General features: G+C 39.2%; 1 protein-coding gene across 4 annotated transcripts in view; it reads left to right on the top strand.

Annotated features, from left to right (window-relative positions):
* The window catches only part of LOC148861511 (uncharacterized), a 54,150-nt gene extending 31,913 nt beyond the window's left edge, over nt 1-22,237 (top strand). For 2 of the 4 annotated variants that reach the window (XM_088982127.1, XM_088982126.1), the window contains exons 24-27: nt 196-334; nt 419-478; nt 12,841-12,945; nt 21,842-22,237. In XM_088982127.1, the coding sequence (XP_088838253.1) occupies nt 196-334; nt 419-478; nt 12,841-12,945; nt 21,842-21,955 (418 nt within the window). In that variant the 3' untranslated portion in view covers nt 21,956-22,237. Of the gene's footprint in view, nt 1-195; nt 335-418; nt 479-12,840; nt 12,946-17,566; nt 17,881-21,841 lie in introns of those variants that run through there. The other 2 variants (XM_088982125.1, XM_088982124.1) reach the window with 1 other exon arrangement.
* Nucleotides 22,238-22,962: the final 725 nt, after the last annotated feature.

Genomic DNA, 22,962 nt, shown 5'->3' with positions numbered 1-22,962 from the left:
AATCCTAAGTACATCTTGATTTGCAATCCTATTATTACTATATACTCTGTTTTAATCCTACTTTATTTAAAGCCTCTTGTTTCTAGGACATTTGTCTATGAATAATTATTTTGATTTTTTTATTGGTTTAGTATTTCAATTCTTCATATGATTTTTTTTTTTGATAATTTCTTCATATGGAAATATTCTCTGCAGATTGATGGTAAATTTGCCAGATGCTGCAAATAGAGAAAAAATTCTGAGAGTCATATTGGCCAAGGAAGAAATAGCGCCTAATGTTGATTTAGAAGCTGTTGCAAATATGACAGAAGGCTACTCTGGAAGTGACTTAAAGGTTATCTAGTTATATTAATATGATCTTTAGTATCTTAGCTTTTGCATGGATTGAGTTTCTATTGACCAACTTTTTCGGTTTCAGAATCTTTGTGTAACTGCTGCACACTGTCCAATAAGGGAAATTCTGGAGATGGAAAAGAAGGTTAGTCTCGTGTTCATGGAAAGCTGTGGGACATTTTTTTATGTCCTTTCTTAATTCCACAATTTACTTGTGGTCACTATTTTTTCAATTCCAGTGGATTCACTGATTATGTAAAACTTTAATGTCAATTAACTCTAAGTAGTGGTGACCAGAGCAATGGTCCTTGTTGGCCCCAAGATCTGCTAAATCTGCTGCTATGCTCATTGTTCCTTAATGATAGGCTCAATGGAACAGTATCTAGAAAATGACAGTACATGGCTGACTGATTATCATATAATATGCATTATATATGGAATTGGATTTGTATATATTTGTTTTTTCTCCCTTTCCTAAGGGGCTGTTCTCTTTATTCTTGCTTAAAGTTCAGTGTTGACCCTTCTTTAATATGAGAACTTCTTGAGTGTGATACATGTATATGGAACAGTAGATGCATTTTGCTTTTAAGGATAAAATCTTTGGTATAACCCACATAAAGCTTGGGCTAATGTCTGTAAAGGCCACTGGGTCACAGGTCAAGGGGTTCAACCACTGGATTGACCCAGTGACCTGCAATGCCATATGCATAAATATATAATATGTGCATTTTCTGTGGTTTAATGGTCATTTTCTAATTTTTTTTGAAGGAAAATAAAGAAATAAAAACCTATTAAATCTCTGGTGATGAGAAAGCACCCCTAAATAAATAGAAATAAAAACAAAACCCAACAGTAACAACTGAAAAAAAAAACACCCCCAAGAAGCAAATTGTAAATAAAATTCTTGGAAATTTCCTCCGAGAGAGAGAGAGAGAGAGAGAGAGAGAGAGAGAGAGAGAGAGAGAGAGAGGTGATGACTGCCCTCCCATCTGGGTCACTTGAGAACCTCCATAGCCATCTTCCAAAGAAGTGAAAAATTAAAGGGAGAATGATGGTTCAGCCCAGGGTCAGAATTTGTAGCCTCAAAGTACATTTGGGGTAGGTGCCATCTCGGAATTGATGTCAATTCATGGCAGGTATGTGTGCATAGAGTGTGGTCTTTTGACCTTTTGAATGTTTATAGCTCTGCAGTGGAAATCAGAAATCTGCATTGGGCCTGTCCGTACTTCTCCGAAAATTAAATTGCTTCATCCTTCTAATACCCTAACTTCCATAGCTTACAAACTTGCAAACCTGCTCTCAGCTCACCAAATGAGTTTTAGATGAATACTTCCAACCTGACTGCTATCAGTAACCACCCCTGGAAGAGGGAACAAATACATGTGATAAGCAGGCAAGCTCGCATGAACACTCTAAATGAAAGTGATTTTGCCCTTAGAGAGGAAATTTGATTTCCAGGATCAGCCTTCTGTCCACCTCCACCACAGGATTCAAGATGCTTTTAGAGGTGCACCTACCTCCTAGGGGAAGACCCAAATATTTGGGAAGGAATGGATCCTGCTTTGCAGAAAAGCTCATCAGCCAAAAGAAAAGAGCATCATCAGCAAATTGTAACAGAAGGCTATCTTCAAACCTGTCTTATCTACCTCAAAGTCTGCCCTCACCGCTCAGACTTTTTGATCATTCTGTTCAATTCCCCCAAAGGTGTTGTGGCTTAATGGTAATATGCAATTCTTTGTAAACAGGGGGTTGTAACTCGCAAGTTCAGTTCTCTTCATTATCATTTTTACAATATATGATGAAGCCATGGTCCAGGTGGGTCATTGGAAACCGACTGGGTCACTATAACCCAGCTGGTTTTCAATGGTTTGCACAAGTTAGGCCAATGTTTTAAAACACGGATGCATGACAAGAGGCATTCCACCACTTGGATGTGTGAGGCATAGTTTAAAATGTAAGAGGCATAGATTCCTGAGCACAAGGAGGTGTAAGCTCCCTAAAGAAAGGATATTTCATTTTTTTTTTGTGTGTGTTTCACTTTTATATATTATGAAAAATTAAGAGGGAAGGGATTTCATTTTGTTTCTTTATGTTTCCCTTCCCTTCCCTTTTTCTTTTTTCTTTTCATTTCCTTCTTTCTTTTCATACGAGGAGTGCATGAGGTGTATGCTTCAGAGGCATCAACACCTCTTGCATGTGCCTCAGGGCATCTTCCTGGTGTATGCTTCCCACACCTTTTAAGACTTTTCGCTAGACAGTTTTTGGGAAAAACTAAAATTTTGGATTAAAAAATTGGGCTAGTAGCCAAATCTTACAGCATTGCTTTGCAACATCACAATTGGCACACAATGGAACCACAACTTCAATCTATTATTGTACAAATTATGTCCTTATCATCTTGCCTACTATGCTATTATGGTAGTAGTTAGTTCTCCATTGTCGTTGACTAGAGTGTATGGTCCAAATTGTCCATCTAAAAGAGCTAGGTTCTTAGAGTAGTTGGGTATCATGAGGATATCCCTTGGTGTCTCAGGGGAACTTTAATGTCGCAAGATTTTGCCATGAGAAATCCACGAGTTGGAGTCTTAACTTGGAGTATGAGAGACACCTCTAGCTTCATAGCAAGGGACAACCTTTGTGATCTCCCTCTAAACAATGGGAACTTTACATGGTCTAACTTTCAAACTATTGTCCAAGGGATCATGCCTCTTTGCATCTCTTCAAACTGAAATAATAAGAAGAGGTAAGACCCTTTTCTGGCTGGAGAAATTTTGGAACTTATACAAGGAATTCAAGCAAAAGGTGGCTAGTTAGTGGGTTGAATTCAAGGAGGAAGGTTGGGCTGGTTTTTGGTTTTTGCAAATATCAAAATTTGTGAAGAGAAAGTTAAAAGTTCGGGCAGAGAGGAGTTTATGTCCTTTGAAGAAGAAAAAATAAGATGCTCTTGGAGATGGAGGACCTAGATAACAAGGATCAATTGGGGTTAATAGATGAAGAGGGGAGATTAAAAAGGGAGAATTTAAGGAGAGACTTAGAAAAGGTGGTCAGGAGGAAATGTTTTGCAGGCAAAGATATAGGGTTAGATGGTTGAAGGAAGGAGACAACAATTCCGGGTTCTTTCACAGTTATGCAACTAGAAGACAAAGAAAAAACTTGATCACCAAATTGAAGGTGGGTCATAGGGAAATAGAATACCCTAAAGATATTATTGACGCTTTCCTTAATTACTTTAAGAGGTTGTATACAAAAGAAGGACAAAGAAGATCTTTCTTAAGTAACTAGGATGGATCTTTATTGTCAGACGAGAAAAGAGAGTGGATGGAAAGAGATTTTGAGGAAGAGGAAATTAAAAAAGTGGTGTTTAGTTTGGATGGAGATCGCAGCATCGAGCTCTTGGATTGGATGGTTTCCCCTTTTTCTATCAAATTTGTTGGAAAATAATCAAAGAGGATTTAATGGAAGTGTTTAAGGACTTCCATCATTCAGCAATTGTTAGCAAAGGCAACAACTTGACATTCATTTGGTTGGAAGTGTATACAAGGTTTGGCAAAAGTGCTAGCAAGAAGACTAAAGGAAGTGGTAGGAGACCTAGTTTCTTCTGACCAGTTTGCTTTTATAAAAGGAAGACAAATAGAGGACAGCATCCTAGTGACCAATGAATGTGTGGAGGACAGAAGAAAGAGAGGTCAATCGGGAGTTGTAATCAAGTTTGACCTTGAAGGCTTACGACAAAGTAGATTTGGATTGCTTGTTAAGTAATATGAAGCGGAAAGGACTTGGCAACAGATGGTTGTGATGGATTAAAGGGTGTGTTAGCACAGTTTGGTTTCGGTATTGATGAATGGAGAACCCAAAGGTTATTTTAATGCTAGTTGAAGATTAAGACAAGGTTGCCCTCTATCGTCTTTTCTTTCCACCTTGGTGGTGGATATCCTTAGTCACTTTCTTTAGAAGGCAAGGTCCTTGAATTTGTTAAGAGGCTTTGAAGTAGGAAGAGAAGCCACACAAATTTCTCATTTTCAATTCGCAGATGACATCATTCTTCTTTTTTAGAGGCTGATATAGAGAATATCATTCATCTAAAGAGGGTATTTTAGTGCTTCGAGTTGGTGTTTGGGCTCTAGGTTAACTTCTCAAAAAGCTTCTTGATGGGCAGAAACTTGGAGGATAGGGTGCAGCTAGGCAGATTCTAGGAAGTTTTTGGGTGTAAAATGTAGAACTTTCCTATAACTTGGGGATGCCTTTAGGAGGTAATCTAAGAAGCACTCATTTCTGGGATCTGTGATTGTAAAGTGCAAAAAGATATTAGCTACTTGGAAGTAAAACTACCTCTCGAAAGGGGGGCTGACTCACTCTAGTTAAAACCTCTTTATAGTTTGCCCATTTACTATCTTTTAGTGTTCCTAATCCCTTTGAAGCTAAAATGCCGGATTGAGAAGCTCCAATGCGAATTTTTTTGTGGGATGGAAGTTGAGAAAAAAGGGCTCATCTTGTAAGCCGGGAGCAAGTTTGCAAACCAAAGGAAGAGGGAGGTTTGGGTATTGGGAAGTGGAGATTGTTGATGTTGCAAACCTCCTTCAGTGGTTGTGGAGGTCCCCTCTTGAACCAAATACGCTTTGGACAATCGTCAGCCAAACTCCAAAGCAAACCTTTGGTGGGGAAATCAAACCTTAGCTGAAGCTTATCCCTGCTTGTATTGGCTTACCCAAAGCCAGGAAGCTACCATTACCACTCATCTCCTTCCTTCTGTCTCTGGGATTAGTCAGAATCATAGCTTTAGAAGATCTCTTACGGAAGTGAAGATTGGTGAAGTTGCAAACCTCCTCTCCTAGTGCCAGTAAAGGAGAAGTTGGGATCACGTCATTGACCCAATTAGAACTTTTCCAAGATAGCATCATTGCAGAAGTTCCATGTCTATCTATCTTGATTTGCATTTACCAAGTTAGCATCATAGTCAAATTTCTGAATGTGTCTTCAATTGGAACTTTCTTTTTTGAAGAGATTTAGTAGGATTCTAATAAGGAGTGTTCAATTAGATAGGAAACTTTCTTGTATGAGGCATGTTGGTTCGGCTGTCTTATTTTGTATGTTTATCTTTGTTGGGTCTTAAGTCATTAGTTATTGGGCCTTAGTTACTGGACCTAATCTTATTTAGTGTTTATTTTGACTAGGTGTCCCATCACTAATCAAGGGCATTCTTGTCTATTTATGTAACATTATGTAATGTCCTTATATATAATAGATTAGGGCTGGCTGAGCATCATTCTGCCGCCCATTTCATTTCTTTTCTTCTTCTTCTTCCTCTTCTCTCATTCGACAACCCTATTTCAGCAAACATGGTATCAGAGCACTGATCTTTCGACTGGTTACAGCAGCCGCATCTTCTTCTACTCGCAAGTAACTCTCCCATCTTTCTTGTTGGTTGTTGCAAAGAAACCCTAGGGTTGGTCGTAGAACACATCTAGACCTACATCTAGGGTTTCCCTTGGTTGTAGGGCCCAAGGGGAGTTAGACCCAGAGGCTGATCCCCCAATAGACGTAGTACAACAGACTATAGCCATTCGACTAAGATAGATCTGTGTAGAATAGATCTAGGCGGAAAGACTGATCTCAGCAGTCCTAGAACTGTTCGTGGGTGAGGTTATAACCTGCGGTAACAGTGCTTAGCACACAGTAGAAGCCAACACAGCAAGTTGCAGGCTGCGGCAGCAGTATTTAGAACACAACAGAAGGGAGCACAACAGAGTATAATCTGTGACAACAGTAATTAGGGCACAGTGTGCAGTGTAGTACTCGGTGTTTCAGCTCCGTGTCTGGTTTTCAGGACTAAGTTTACAGTGCAACAAGTTCCGTAAGTGTGAAACAACTCTCTATATATTGCGTTTACAGTCTTGACATTTACAAGTGAAGATGTCTTCCATATCCGGGGAATTGTCTTCTAGAGATGTTAGGGCTTGTGGGAGGTCTCCTAATCTGGAGAATCCAAATCTGCACAGCCTACAGATCACAAGTGTGTTGTTGGATGAGTACAACTTCAGGGAATGGTCTGTCTCAGCCATGCTTTTCATCACATTCCGTGAACTCGCTGGTTACTTGGACGGGCAGAAGAAGGAACCAGAAGTGGGGAGTGCTGAATATGCAGCTTGGCGCAAAGAGAATGCTACAGTTATGTCCTGGCTACTTGCCTCAATGACTCCAAGAGTAGCTAGGACTGTTCAACATTTCTCCACGGCTGCCAAGATATGTGAAAAGGTTTCTAAAACCTATGGGCAGAAAAAGAATAATGCCAGAGTTTACAGACTGAGTCAAGACATTGCTGCCTTGAGGCAAGGAGATATGAGTGTTGCAACATATTTTGCTACACTAGAATGACTATGGGAAGAGTTAGATCACCACCTTATTATTGATTGGGAGAGTGCTGGAGACAAAGAAAAGCATGACAAACAAATTGAAGAGGGTAGAGCATTTAAGTTTCTGGCTGGCCTAGATCCTATATATGAGAGCATAAGATCTCAAATTCTGGGAAGGGATGAAATGCCAGACTTACATCATGTTTACTACCTTGTGAGGAATGAAGAGATGAGAAGAAAAGAGATGCAGGTTGATACTCAAACAAAACTAGCTGAACAGTCTGTGGAGCATTCGGCCCTAATCTCTACAAATCAAAGGGGAAACAAGTACTCTGACAGGAGACATCTGAAGTGCACCCACTATGGAGGGGAAAGGCATGTGAAAGAGACCTGTTGGGTTTTCCATCCGCATCTGAAGCCAACTGCTTTGAGGAAAGATAAGAAGCATCTGAAGGGTCAATCTACAAGTGTGAATTTGGCTATGGGTCAAAGTGATGATGGTTCAAAACACTCATCTACAGTTACTTCCTCTTCTATGGGACAGACTTCTAATTCCCCTCGAACCGGGTCCTTGGGTTTTACTGCAGATGAGGTAGAGGTATTTAGCCGGGCCCTAGCCCGTCTAAGGACCAATTCTCTTCCATCCTCCTCCCTTGCCAGATCAGGTATTGTCTTTGCCTTTAATGCAACTAGTTTTATTGATCCTGCCTCTTGGATTATTGATTCTGGTGCAACTGACCACATGACACACATGTCCTCTCTATTTTCTTCCTATCATTTAATGTCTGGCCAAGATAAAATGAGGGCTGCTGATGGTTGGTTCTCTCTCTACCATCTCTGGGAAGGGAGTGGTTGACCTAAGCAAGGATCTCTCACTAAAATCTGTCTTGCATGTTCCCAATCTTTCTTCAAATCTCTTATTTGTTTCAAAGCTTACCAAAAATTTGAATTGTAGCATAACCTTTTTTCCTACTCATTGTGTCTTTCAGGACAGATTGACGAAGAGAACGATTGGGAGCGGTCATGAGTGTGGAGGTCTCTACTACCTTGATGCAGACATCAGTTCGGCCTTGCAAACATCTGCTACTTGTAGTCAGTCCAATGTGGAGTCAATAGCTAGGTTACATCTATGGCATGCTAGGCTAGGTCATTTACCTTTTTCATCATTGGAAGTGTTGTTTCCAGAAATATTCAAAGGTGTTTCAAGTCAAGAGTTAGTTTGTGAAGTCTGTCAATTATCAAAGCAATGTAGAACTGTTTATTCAACTTCAAGTAATGAAATTCGAGCTTCTTTTGACTTAGTCCACTCTGATGTTTGGGGCCCCTCTCCCATTATTTCAGTTGATGGCTTTCGATACTTTATCATTGTTATTGATCACTATTCTCGATGCACATGGATCTACTTATTAAAAGCACGAGAAGAAGTGCCGCGGGTAACCATGACATTTTGCAAAATGATTGAAACACAATTTGGTACGAAGGTCAAACAATTCAGGTCAGATAATGCTGCAGAATACTTTGAAAGGTCATTGAATCTATTTATGGAGGATGCTGGAATGATTCATCAGTCATCTTGTGCTAGTACCCCCCAACAGAATGGGGTTGCTGAGCGCAAGAATAGGCACCTATTGGAGACTGCTCGAGCCTTACTATTTCAGCACAAAGTTCCAAAAAGCTATTGGTCTCAAGCAATCCTTACTGCATCATATCTGATAAATCGAATGCCATCCAAGGTATTGGGGATGAAAACTCCTTTCTCTGTTCTTTGCCCTCATCTTCCTGACTTTTCTCTTCCACCGAGAGTCTTTGGTTGTGTATGCTTTATACATGTCAAGGATCCGAAGAAGACCAAATTGGATCCTAGGGCTACAAAGGGAATCTTTTTGGGGTACTCCCTTACTCAGAAGGGATACAAGTGTTATGATCCAGTCACCAAGAAAAAATATGTCACAAAGGATGTAGTATTCTTTGAGTCTCAATCCTATTTTCACTGTTCCCAGAATCATCTTCAGGGGGAGACTAGTGGGATGGAAGAGGATTCTTCTGTTCCCCCATTCTTTGTACCTCTCTCGACTTCAGGCCTTCCATCTTCTCCTCTTGATCCACCTAGTTGTGGTATCCCGGGTGAATCTAGTGAGGCTCCCATTGTACCAGCTACTACTAGTGATGTTGCAAATATTACTGTAGACTCCAACAGGTTGTAAAGAGATATCAGAATCACCTACAACAGAAGGAAGAAGGGTCCTCTAACTCATGGCAGCAACCAATTGGACTCGGATCAACCTGTCTCAGAAACTCTAGGTAATCCTATCAGTTCCTCTGACTTAGATCTTCCTATTGCCCTTCGTTAGTCTACTCGTTCTTGTACTATCAGATACCCCATTGCTGATTTTGTGTCTCACTCACAGTTGTCTCCTCGTTATTGTTCTTTTGTGTCTGCTCTATCTTCTGTGCATGTTCCTACCAGGTATACCGAGGCAGTATCTGACCCAAAATGGAAAGAAGCCATGGATGAAGAAATGAAAGCCTTAATGAAAGCAAGGACTTGGGAATTAGTGGATCTTCCAGAAGGGAAAGGCACTGTTGGATGCAAGTGGGTGTTCACTGTGAAGCATAGGAAGGACGGGTCCATTGAGAGGTACAAGGCTAGACTGGTAGCAAAAGGGTTTACTCAAAAAGAAGGGATTGACTACAAAGAAACCTTTGCTCCGGTGGCAAAACTCAACACAATCCGAGTTCTATAATCATTAGCTGCAAATTTCTCATGGGAGCTACATCAGTTGGACGTGAAGAATGCTTTCTTGAATGGCGACCTGCATGAAGAGGTGTTCATGGATCCTCCACCAGGTTATGTTTTTGGCAAGAAGGTATGTAGACTGAGAAAGGCCCTATACAGCCTTAAGCAGTCCCCTCGAGCTTGGTTTGAGAAGCTATGTGGAGTCATGAAGAAAGGGGGTTACACTCAAAGTGGAGCAGATCATACCCTATTCATAAGGAAGAGAAATGGCAAACTTACGACACTTATTGTCTATGTGGATGATATGGTAATTACATGGGATGATCAGGAAGAGATTAAAAGACTAAAGGAGTTTTTGGTTGCTGAATTTGAGATCAAAGATCTGGGCCAACTGAGATACTTTCTTGGGATTGAAGTGCAAGATCCAAAGATGGCATCTATATATGTCAACGGAAATACATCCTTGATCTTCTTCAAGAGACAGGCATGATGGCGGTAGGCCAGCCGATACTCCAATAGAACAGAATCATGGTCTACAGGTGTCAGTAGGAGAGGACTACCTTGATAAGGAAAGATACCAAAAGCTGGTGGGGAAGTTGATTTACCTATCCCTTACTCGCCCTGACATTGTTTATGTTGTACATGTTGTCAGTCAGTTCATGCACACTCCTAAAATCCCTCACATGAAAGCTGTGGAAAGGATCCTCGGATATTTGAAGTCTTGCCCGGGGAAAGGGATTCTGTTCAGAAAAAACAGTAAAGTTGAAGTTGAAGGATATACTGATGCAGATTGGGCTGGCTCTATTGGGGACAGGAAGTCTACTTCTGGGTACTGTACCTTTGTTGGAGGAAATTTAGTTACATGGAGGAGTAAAAAACAGAATGTGGTTGCTAGATCTAGTGCAGAGGCCGAGTACCGAGCTATGGCTCATGGTGTTGCTGAACTCTTATGGCTGAAGATCCTGTTTGGTGAACTTGGAATAAAGATTGAGTGCCCTCTCAGGCTGTACTGTGACAACAAGGCAGCCATCAACATTGCAAATGACCCAGTGCAACATGATAGAATAAAACATATTGAGATAGACCGTCACTTTGTTAGAGAAAGAATTGTCTTAGGAGAACTCTACATTCCTTATACTCCCTCCGAGATGCAGATTGCAGATGTTCTGACTAAAGGGCTAGCTACAGTGAAATTCGTGGACTTACTTGGCAAGCTAAACATGATTGACATCAATGCTTAGCTTGAGGGGGAGTGTTGGTTCGGCTGTCTTAATTTGTATGTTTATCTTTGTTGGGTCTTAAGTCATTAGTTATTGGGCCTTAGTTACTGGGCCTAATCTTATTTAGTGTTTATTTTGACTAGGTGTCCCATCACTAATCAGGGGCATTCTTGTCTATTTATGTAACATTATGTAATGTCCTTATATATAATAGATTAGGGCTGGCTGAGCATCATTCTGCCGCCCATTTCATTTCTTTTCTTCTTCTTCTTCCTCTTCTTCTCTCATTCGACAGCCCTATTTCAGCAAACATAAGGGTGTAAATAAGTCTATATAAAGAGTAGCTAGATCAAAGCTAGGGATGTTCTATTTGATTGTCTCTTAATTACTCAATGAAGAATTGTTCTTCCTGTTTTTTTGGCTTTTAGTTCTTTTCTGTGAAGCTTCTCTGAACGTGATTTTTTTTCCAAACTGTGCCATCTCCTAACCCAGCTGGAAAATTCTCAACCAAGCCTTTCTTCAAGGCTCTCACTTCAACATCTTGTTTCCCTTTAAGAAGATTTGGAACACTCTAGCTCCTTTGAGAGATTCCTTCTTCGTGTGGAAGGCTTTGCCTAGGGAGAATAAACACCTGCAATCTAATCTAGAGAAAGAACAAAGGCAGATTATGCATTTTCTCCGCATGTTTGCACCTTGTGCCTTCGGGATGGTGAATCTATAGAGTATCTCCTTTTTCATTGTACTGAGACAAGGAAAGTATGAAACCATTTTCTGCATATATTTAATTACAGACGGATAACCCTTCAACATGTTTTGGATCTTCTTAGACAATGGTTTGGTGGGGGCTTAGGACAGAGAGGGAAAGCCTTCTAGAGAACTCTAACCCATGCTGTGCTGTGGGGAGTGGGAAGAAAGAAACAAGTGAATTTTTGAAAACAAAAAAAGAACCATTGAAAATCTTATTTCTTATATAACCTTCTTATGTAACACATGGATGACAAGCTCTGAGATCTCTAAAGGGGTCACCTTATCGGACCTTCAAAGTTACTTAGTAGAGGTTCTTCAATCCTCTCTGTTGAACCCAGCTGTTGCCAGAGCTCTAAAGGGGTCACCTTATCGATAATCCAGGGGAGGTGTGATTAGGGAGGAAGAAGGAAATATTCGTTGGGCTTTCAGTGGCCCAATAGGGGTACTGGACTCTACAAAAGTTGAGATTGTAGCTTTGGGGGTCTTCCTACTAACCATCGAAGGATATTCTGCAAACACTATAAAATGGTTAGGGGAGGACAGTGGGCCTTGGCATCTTATTCATTTTTTGGATAAAACAAGAGATATCATTACCCATGTATTGGAGGGGTAATTAGGGAAGAGGGAGGAAACATATTAGGCCCTATTCAGCAAGGTGATTCAAAAATAATTGTGGGTTGGCTGAAAAGGGGGAAGGGGTAACTCGGCAATTACGGAATGAGTTCAGGTGCTTCAAATGGCTATCTAAAGACATGATGCTTCAAATAAAATGGGTTAAGAGATCTGCAAACATTATGGCTGACAGTATAGCTAAACAAGGGATTCATCAACAATCCATGTTCTGGGATTATTTGTAATAATTGGGTTGGTTTAATTCCTTTGGCCTTGTTGTTTCGTATCACAAATTCTTATTGTAACTCTCTTTTCTAATTTAATGAATTAATATTTGTGCTGCTGATAAAAAAAGAGATATCATTACCCAAATGAATTTCTAGAGATTTGAATTCTGTGGCTGATAATCTAGCTAAATCAGGTCTCATAGGGATCTCTGTTTAGTGACTCCATGTTACCATTGTAATTTAAAGAGTCTTTTATCTACAGATGTAAACCTACGCAAGGTACTCTGTGCTTCTTCTTTAATGAAATTGTTAACTTATTCAAACAAAATTCAGCCATCAAATTCTATGGACATGAGGACCATTTCCTCTTGCATATTGTGAGCAGATTGCCAAACATAATGTTTTCTTTTTATGATTGTTGTGTTTGAGTTTATTGATATAGTTTAGAGTTGCATTTATTCACCAATGGTGACTATTAATCATTTTACAGATGCAGTTTTTGTGAGCAGATTGACAAACACAACGTTTACTGATGCAGTTTTTGTTTGTTCTTTTTTCAAGTTTGATGGTGGACAACAAAATCAAAATTTAAAATTCCATTGGTCATTTTTCAGGACAAAGCTCTAGCATTATCGGAGAACAGACCACCACCTGCATTACATGGCAGTGAAGACATTCGTCCTCTAAACATGGATGATTTCAAATATGCGCATGAGCAGGTAACTTAATTTAGGCATTGTATAGATCTTTCAACTATAAAGTGATGATGATTTTGTTATTTTTTTTATTTGAATTCATCACAACCTCTGATTTTGCTGTTCTTTTTAGGCATTCTATAGATATATCTATGAACACTTCTGATTCAAAATCTTGTGTGCACAAGATTTTTGAATTCAATGAAGGCGGTCAAGGGGCTATCTGATAACAACTGAAATCGCTGAACTGAATGAATTATTGCTTTGTCTTTTATAGTTTATAAAACAACTAAATAATGAAATATTCAAGGTTATGGTAATCCATCCAACCTATGCTTAAGCTATCAAAGAGCTAACATCTCCTTAAAAACTTAAACTTACTAACTAAAAGGCAAAACAATAAGTTTGTCCGTTCAATCACTTCAGCTGTTACCAAATGGCCCCAAGGACCTCTTTTGTTGAACATATGAAAGAAGAGAGTAAGAGAAATGTGAGTTGGGAAAATACCTTCACATCCAACCTGTGACACAAAGGATTTAAAGCCTTTACCATATTTCAGACAAGCTTCTGTCTAACACCTGAAAAGGTATTTGGTGTTCAAACTCTTTGGAATCTGAGAACCATGAAGCAAATTTCTCTACAGCCCTCTAATCTTGTCCATTTTTCCAGACTTATTGTTGAAAACTCCCTCTTTTTCTTTCAAACCAGACTGTCCAATTCACCATTGCAGGTATGAGCCCCCAAATGATTTTACCTTTGCTGCCTAAACCCTTAATATGTCATTCAGTCAACTCCAGCACTGATTTAGTCAAAACTCCACCCAGGTTTGTTTCCCTGACAAAATGCATCCACATTCTATATCTGCTTGTGCAATGAATTCACAGGCGATCTGCAGTCTTGATTCATTGCATATGCATAGCATTCCTTTGATTCTCTCGTTGTATTCCTCATCTGACTAAGGATTTGACCGAACAGGTTTGTGAGGGAAACTACACCACTGCCCATTCTAAGCCTTCTGACAAAGGTTTTGACTGAACAGGCTCCATTTTCGTCCCATTTTCATGCTCTTTTATCTTACTTATCATCCATAATATTTTGATTCCTTAGCAAATGTGGCAAGCCGGCAACTCCATTGCTATAAAATTAAAATACATAAACATAACACGTAAAGCATATTCAGATTAAAATTTAAAAATAAAATCAAACATATGAAACATTTTCAAGCATATAAAGCCCACAATATTTTTTTTTCCCTTTCAATTGCATTAGAAAAAAATGATTTTATAGTTTTAATTGCCTTATAAGAAGACATTTTATTTGGATTAATGAATGAACATTAGCAAATATGGGGTTCTTAGAGCTTCAGTGAGAGAGCGAGGGGCTGGGCTGGGGGTCCAGGGGGCGGAGCCCCCAGCCCAGCCACTTGGTTCAAAATAGAACAAAAAGCACATAAAGTAGAAAAGGCATACACCTGAGCTGAAGCGCAAGGTGCACTAGGTGCTCTCCTTTTGAAAGTGCTGTCCCTGGGACCTAGGCAAGGTGCATACTTTATAATGTGTGTTGCTTGAGCGTTTAGGCACACCTTTTAAAGCACTGGCCCAAACTTGGCTGTAATAAGTTTGCACCTTTGAACTACATCTTTTTAATACCTAGACCAAGTTTTTCTCTTCGGGAGGAAATTTTATCCCAACCTACTAGGATTTTCCTCTTCTTTTGCCATCTTTTCCAAAGAAATTTCCTTTGGAGCCTCCTTCCAATCTTCCTCAAAATGCTTTGTCCAGGCTCTCAACCCTTCTATAACCATACTCTGGAAGTGACCCAACCTGGTGTACATAACATTAGGGAGAAATTATAGACACAGCTTGCCGAAGGAGCCTACTCTAGCATACTACTTTCATTGACCATGATTTTGGTCTAATGCCTCTTCTTGCCTCAAAGGTTTCTGGTCTATAATTGGCACTTGGAGAATAAAAGCTTAGTAGTGTGCAATGAATCAAAAAAGCACAGCTTTCAACTGAAGAGTTCATTAAATGTAGAGGAATACCCTTTGACCAACCATCCTTTCCAAAGCCTGAACTTTAATCTTTTTGAGTTACCATGAATCATCCCCATAGAGGAAATCAGGAAATCAGGCCTATAATAGACCTTTACCACCAGCCTATGGTTGTCCATTGTGCTTCTCTCTTAAGCATAGGGGCAACCTCATAATCTTCAACAACCTAAGGAAATCAGGTCAACTTTTTCTCAACCCTCGTAAAAGTTTAGCAAAAGATACCCTTTGGATTGAGGAATATCGTAATTACTATTCCTCCTTTTAGTGAGTCCAAAAATAGAGATGACAAATTGACCCGTCCCCGTGGGATCCCACCCTGCCCCAATCAGGGTGGGTTTTTTGACCCCTGATTGGGATTCGGGGAAACCCAAAACTTTGGGGATCGGGGACGGGGCAGGGATGGTATTTTCCTACCCTGCCCCACCCATGCCCCCGAATCTGGCCCTACTATCTTGTATAACATAATATATATTGTGCAGTTTGCGTGGTAGTTTTTGATTATTTATTGTTTAGATAGGAAGTGGGGACCACAACACTCTTCTTGGGTCCTTTTTGAGTAGTTACTGTAAGTGTTTTATGATCTATTTTAGCCGCCCTATAAGGTCATATCGGTCTTTGTACTCATTATTTTAAACTCTAAATAATAGTGAAGAGGGCAGCCTTTATTGCTCTCTTTTCTCTCTCAAATCTCTTCTCTTCTCTTTCTTCTCTCTTTCCTTTTTTAAGAAATATTATTTTTCTTTTACAGATTTTTATTTTAGCAATTTTCTACTTGGTATCAGAGCTTGGCTAGGGTTTCTTGGAGTTCTTCCATGCAGTCCTAGATCAGTATAAAGGGCTGATTGATCTACTTCAGATTGCGTAGTTCTTGGATTTTTTTGGTGTTTTCTAGTCACCAGGAGGGTGATCTATGTTTTGGCATCAAAATCAAGAAAAACTAGAGTGTGGGGAAGAGTCCTAGTCAAGTTGGACTCTTCAATTTTGATTTGATCTTGGGCGCTCAGGCATTGGTGGACTTCTCTAGGTATTCTATAGGGGGCGGTTAGGTTTTTGGGAATTTTTGGGCCCTCCCCGATTCACATTTCTCTCTAGTGGGAGACAGTGGTAGGAGATAGATTTCTCTCCGGATAAGGTTTTCTTCTTTCGGAAAGATCTGTTACCCTTCTGTGTGAGATCAATTTGATATTGGAGGCTTTCTACCTAGTTATTTCCTAGGTTTGAATTGTTTGAAGTTAAAATGGAGAGTTGGAGTATTGAGTAGAAATCCATCGATAACATGGTTCTAGGTGTTAGAGGCAGTAGTGATATTTTTGGGTCTAGAATGATTACTACAGTGAAATTTGATGGTACAAATTACCTAGAATGGGCACAATTAGACAAGATGGTCTTTGGTGCTCGTCGGAAATTGGGGTACATTACTGGGGAGGAGAAGAAGCCTGATACAGATCCCTTTCGGTGGGTACAAGAGAATTACATGGTGATGGTCTAACTGTGTAACTCTATGTTACCTCACATTGGTAAACATTTCTTGTGGGCTAATACTGCAAGGGAGATTTGAGATGGAGTGATTGAAACCTATTCCCAGAAACAAAATGTAGATAGAGGCTATCAATTTAGGAATCAAGTGCTTAGTACAAAACATGGAGATAGACTTATTGCCTTGTATTTCTTCATGCTGAAAACTCTTTGGCAAGAGATGGACCACTTAGAAATTGTGGTTTGTGAGAGTATGAAGGATGCAACAACCTATCAGGGGTTGGTGGAAAAGAATAGGGTTTTTGAGTTATTGGCTAGGCTAAACCCTAAATTTGACATTGCCAGGCAACACCTCCTTTCTAGAGAAAGTGTGACTCTTTCTCAAACTTATGCCTTTGTCTCTAGAGAAGAGAGTAGGAGGAATGTTATGTTGAGACAGTCTGGGATTGATCAATCAGCTACGATTAGTATAGCCAAATTTAAGCCAAATGGAGACAATGGGACTAGTGATGCTAGGAGGGAGGACAAGGACTTTGGTGTGTGACTATTGCAAGAAGACTAAGCATACTAGAGACATTTGTTGGAAGCTTTACCCTTATCTCATCATACCAACTCGAGTCAAGAACAAGAAGGGAAATGCAAATTTGGCAATTACAGGAGACTCTTCGAGACCCCTTCCCTAAGTTTATTTGGAGTACATTGCAGCAGCAATGAGAATTGAACTGGAGAAGTATGGCCAGCTTATGCGTAAGAAGGATTCAGCCAATTCTAGTTCTTTAGATGGGCAGCACGATGCAAGAGCCAATCACACTACTTCCTTTGCTCATACAGGTAGTTCATATGAGGTTGCAAATCATGCATCCACCTCAGGTAAGGAGGGACATCCCTGGATTATAGACTCAGGAGCATTTGTGCTCTGGTAGAGATGGAGTTTCTACAGCAGATGGTTCTCACATTCCCATTGTTGGGAAAGGGATAGTTAGAGTGACTAATGACATTACTTTATCCTTTGTCTTACATGTCCCTAGAATCCATACTAATATTCTTTTTGTAAGCTCTCTGATAAAAAAAATGTATTGTTCAGTGACCTTCCTTCCTGGTAATTGTGTTTTGCAGGATCTGAAATCAAAGAGGACGATTGGGAGTGGTCATGAGGTGAATGGGATATATCTTTTGGATGAGTTTCGAAGACATCAAAGCCATAATGTTAGTAGCAACAATAATAGTGGATTAGAGTTGGTGAGTCAAATTATGCTTTGGCATAATTGTTTGGGTCATCTTTCTTTCATTTCATTAAGGCCTTTGTTTCCAAAGTTGTTTGAGTCTATTCAGTTGTCTAGTTTGGAATGTGAAAGTTGTTAGTTGGGAAAGCATTGTAGACATTCTTTTAATCCAAGTAATAAAAGAAGTTCATTTGCTTTTGATATTGTTCACACTAATGTATGAGGACCTTACCACATTTCTTCCATGGGTGGTTACCGTTACTTTTTTTTGTTTGTGGATGACCATACATGGTATTCTTGGATATATTTGATGATATCACATGATGAAGTACTTATTTTGGTGCGACAGTTCTACCAGATGGTTCTCACACAATTTGGAGTGAGGACTAAAATCTTTAGATCAGATAATGCCAGAAAATACTTTGAGAAGGACTTGGCCACATATTTCTTGGAGCATGGTGTGATTCATCAGAGTAGTTGTGCATATACACCGCAAAATGGGGTAATAGTGAGGAAAAATAAACACATTATGGAGGTGGCAAGAAGTCTTATGGTGTGTGCCTCAGTTCCTATTCGTTTTTTGGGGGATGCAGTTCTCACAGTCATGTATCTGATGGGGAGATATTTCATATACCTTTGAGAGTCTTTGGGTGTGTTTCCTTTGTTCACATTCTTGGTCCTCATCACAAGAAATTGGATCCTAAGGGCCAAGAAATGTGTTTTGCTTTGGTATGCTCAAAACTAAAAGGGGTATTGTTATGATCTAGTGTTGGGAAGCATGTTTGTTACTATGGATGTTACCTTCTTTGAGTTTACTTTCTTTTATTCGGGTAGTTATCCTTAGGGGGAGTATTTTGGGGAGGGGAACTCACATGTCTCTCTTCCTGTTTCATTTATTCCTTCATTTGACCCATCTGTCTCACCATCAGCAGCTCTAGTCCCACTAGTTGATCCACTACGGCTAGCTTCACAGCTCTATTAGCGTTGCCGGAAGAGGGTTGACTCCATACATGCTCTGATAGAAGAACCTGCACCACTCTCCGTCAGTCCATATGAAATCCCATGTATTTCCCTTGAGCCTGAGCCTATTATTTCCCCTAATAGTGATGTTTCTGTACCTAACATTGTTGTTATAGCTGATCCCACTGATCTTGATCTTCCCATTGCACTCCAGAAAGGGAAGAGAAAATGTATGGCCTATTGCACATTTCACACTATCTTTCCTACAATGCCTTATCACCCTCCTACCATGCTTTTCTTTCTTGAATTCTATATCTATGCCCAAGAATGTCAATGAGACTCTCTCCAAACCTAAGTGGAAAATAGCTTTGCAAGAAGAAATTGAAGTTTTGGTTAAGAATTGGACATGGGAGATACTTGATCTTCCTACAGACAAAGAGATAGTCGGATGCAAATGGATGTTCACTGTGAAGTACAGGGTTGATGGCAGTATCAGGAGTGCAAGGCAAGGTTTGTTGCAAAAGGGTATACACAGTCCTATGGTATCGATTACTTGGAGACTTTTGCACCAGTTGCTAAGATGGGTTTAGTTCGAATTCTCTTGTCCCTAGTAATTACCTATTAATGGCATCTATTCCAACTTGATGTTAAAAATGCTTTTCTTAATGGTGATCTGGAAGATGAGGTATATATGGACATTTCAATTGGTTTTTATGAGAATGTTGATAAGGAAAAGTTTGTAGGCTGAAGAAATCACTATATGGTTTGAAATAGTCACCTAGGGCCTTGTTTGATAAGTTCAGAGGGGCACTTATCCGTTTTGGATACACATACTCAATTTGATCATACTCTCCTTGTAAAGAGGAGAGAGACACTCTTATCAATATTGATTATATATGTAGATGATATAGTTGAGATCAAGGATCTAGATGAGCTGAAATATTTTCTGGGATTGAGGTTGCAAGATCCAAGCATGGGATTTTCATCTCTCAGAGGAAATATGTGTTGGACTTACTACAAGAGATTGGGAAGTTAGGAACTAAACCAGTTGATACTCCTATTGACCCAAATCATAGAATTAATGCTTTGGATGGTGAGTTGGTTAAGGATGTGGGAAGATATTAGAGGATGGTAGACCAACTACCATATTTATATATGACACGTCTAGACATTTCCTATGTTGTTAGTATATACATGCTCCTCAGGTTCAACACTGGGAAGCCATTGAGAGGATACTTGTATGCTTGAAGAAGCATCCTAGTAGTGGGATTCTTTTCTCAGACCATGAAAATTTAAAACTGGAGTCCTACATAGATGTAAATTGGGCATGTTGTTCAAATGACAGGAGATTTACATCAAGGTATACACCTTTGTGGAAGGAAACTTGGTTTCATGGGAGAGTAAAAAACAGCCAATTATAGCTAGATCAAGTGCAGATGCTGAATATAGATCTATGGCTCATGGTGTTTCAGAGCTACTTTGGGTGAGATCTCTATTGAGTGAGATTGGAATAGAAACTAAGGAGCCCATGATGTTATATTGTGACAATCATGTTGCAATCAATATTGCCCACAATCCAATTCAGCATGACAGGACTAAACACATTGAGGTTGATAGGCATTTCATAAGAGAAAGGGTGACAATTGGAGAAATTTGCTTGCCTTATGTCTCCTCTGAATTACAGTTGGCTGATGTTTTCACCAAAGAGGTTGCAAAGTATAAGCTTGAACACAATCTACACAAGTTGGGAATGTGTGACATTTACTCCCAACTTGAGAGGGAGTGTTGAGGTTTTAGACAGTTTTGTGCAATTTGTAGTGGAAGCTTTGATTATTTATTGTTTAGATAAGAAATGGGGACTATAGCACTCTTGTTGGGTCCTTTTTGAGCAGTTATTGGTCTTTGTACTCATTATTTTAAACTATAAATAATAGTGAAGAGGGCAGCCAGAATTATTGCCCTCTTTTTTCTCTCGAATCTCTTCAAGAAATATTCTTTTTCTTTTACAAATTTTTATTTCAGCAGTTTTCTACGTATATAAAATTTGTAATATGTTAATATATGCTATATTATATTAGGGAAAATTCCCGTTTTGTACCATGTACTTGGGCCTAGTGCCACTTTAGTCCCGAACTTTAAAGCGCAACAATTCAATACCCGAACTTTCAAAACGTACCAATCCAGTAACTGTTGTTAACCAACCTGTAGTCAATTAGTTAAACCATAAGGGTAGTTTAAGAAATTTGCCCTTTAGTAATTCAATGCATTCTGTCATCTGACTTATGTTGGGGATTTTGGCGCAAAGTGAATATTCAGAGGGTCTGTCTCATATAAAAGTTTAGGTGGTATTTGTTGTTGACCCGATAGTACAAGGGATATATCTCTCTATCAAATTTTTGGATCAAATCAAATTGAAAAATAGGATCATGATCCAAATTGAATTTGAATCCATCCTATTTTGCCGAATTTGGATATCCCTTTATCAAAATTTCGGATTGGATACAACATCATTAGTGAATTTGAACTCGGATTGACCTTTGTAAAATTCGTTTGATCATTGGATAGGATGGATATTATTTGCATCGACATTATAGTAATTAAAACATTGATGACCTGTCTGATGGATATTATTTAATACTTTGTTTATGCATTCAAGTGGAATGACTTGTGAACCATGTCCCATTTGGGAGGGCTGAGCTGAAGATTCATATAAGCTGGTTAAGGTTCTTTGAAGCGCTCCAGGTTCAAAGAGGCTTAAGTCTTCAAATGAGTGACTGACAGCCGATTTGGGCCCTCTGGATTATTCAATTATGGTATATAAGTGTGTAGGGCCCACCTTGGAAAGCCACAAGCCATTGTGCTTCAGCCAAATGGGCACTCAGTAACCTTAGAAACTTAGACAGATTAGTGGAAAAAAAAATCTGCTTCTTCTGGTGATGAGTATTCTGATGAAACATACTGCAGTTGTGTTTTTTTTTTTTTCTTTTTTTATATATTTTTCCCAAAGCATAGTATTAGTACCTAGGTTTCCTGTTTTGATGGAATTTCAACCTCTCCCTTGCCTTTGAGCTTAAAATTCCATAACCATTGTATAAAAAATTATATTGTTTGCCAAAGCCACTACATTTTTAAGGAATAAGGCAGTATAGTAATGCTCCTTTAATTACTCGAGGATTTCTGAATGCTCAGTTCTGTGCCGTTTATATAGGTATGTGCAAGTGTTTCATCAGAGTCAGCAAATATGAATGAACTTCTCCAATGGAATGAGTTGTATGGAGAAGGCGGATCAAGAAAGAAAAGATCACTCAGCTATTTCATGTAAAGGTATCCTATTTGTACAGTCCAATTTTTTGCCGCTTTTTCTTTTGCCTCTACAGCCAGACGAAAAATAGGAATTGTTATTGATGGATATTCCATCATAGGCTTCAATATATCATGTATAGTGTGATATTTAATCGGCTCAATATTTATATGATCGTTAATCTAATTAGATGTTTGCCAAGCTTATGGTCCAAAGGAAGCTATTTTGCTACTATGGTGATTTTTTCTTGTATAAATTCAATTTCAGCAATGTAATAAGCATCATCATGATTTTCTTTTCAAATTTTATTTTCATTTTCTTGGAGCCAGATGTGTAATTATTGGAAGAGGCAAAATGAAATAATGAACCAATCTGAAGCCAGCATTATCGAACTCATGGTTTTCAAAACCAGACCGGAATTTTTTTTTTTTTTTTGATTTTCAGAACGGGCCATCCATTCGGTTCGAATGGTCAGACTGTTTGACCTGGGAACCGGATTCCTGAAATTGCCTAAAACTTCTTTGCCAATACATGAAATTACTCCATTTCTACATGCTTTCAAAATCCAAACATCCCCTCAAGTCAACACATGATTAATTAAACCTCAAGGGTAGTTTAAGAAATTTGCCTTTTAGTAATTTAATTTAAAGCAAGGTTCGAATGTTACATATTGGCTCATATCAGCTGATATGTATCGTTTTGGGACCTTTCTGATACGCCTTACAGTGGGTGTATCGGGGTTCTGATCAGTTCAGGGGATGGAGGGGGTTCAAGACTGGCTCGCCTGAACCAGTTTTGAAAAGAAAAAGAAAAAATAAAGTAAAAAAAAGTCTTGAAATGCCTGATATGCCCCTACCGGCATATTGGACGTATTGATATTTTTAACCTTCATTTAAAGCACTGTCATTTGACTTGTGTTGGAGATTTGGCGCAAAGTGAATATTGAGAGGGTGTTTGTCTCAGATGAAAGTTTAGGTGGTATTCGTTGTCGACCCCATAGTACAAGGGATATCTCTCTATCAAATTTT

Source organism: Nelumbo lutea, chromosome 4 (assembly GCF_056320005.1).
Source record: "Nelumbo lutea isolate HS-2025 chromosome 4, American lotus-T2T, whole genome shotgun sequence".
NCBI lineage: Eukaryota > Viridiplantae > Streptophyta > Magnoliopsida > Proteales > Nelumbonaceae > Nelumbo > Nelumbo lutea.
This window is presented reverse-complemented; position numbering and strand designations above follow the sequence as displayed.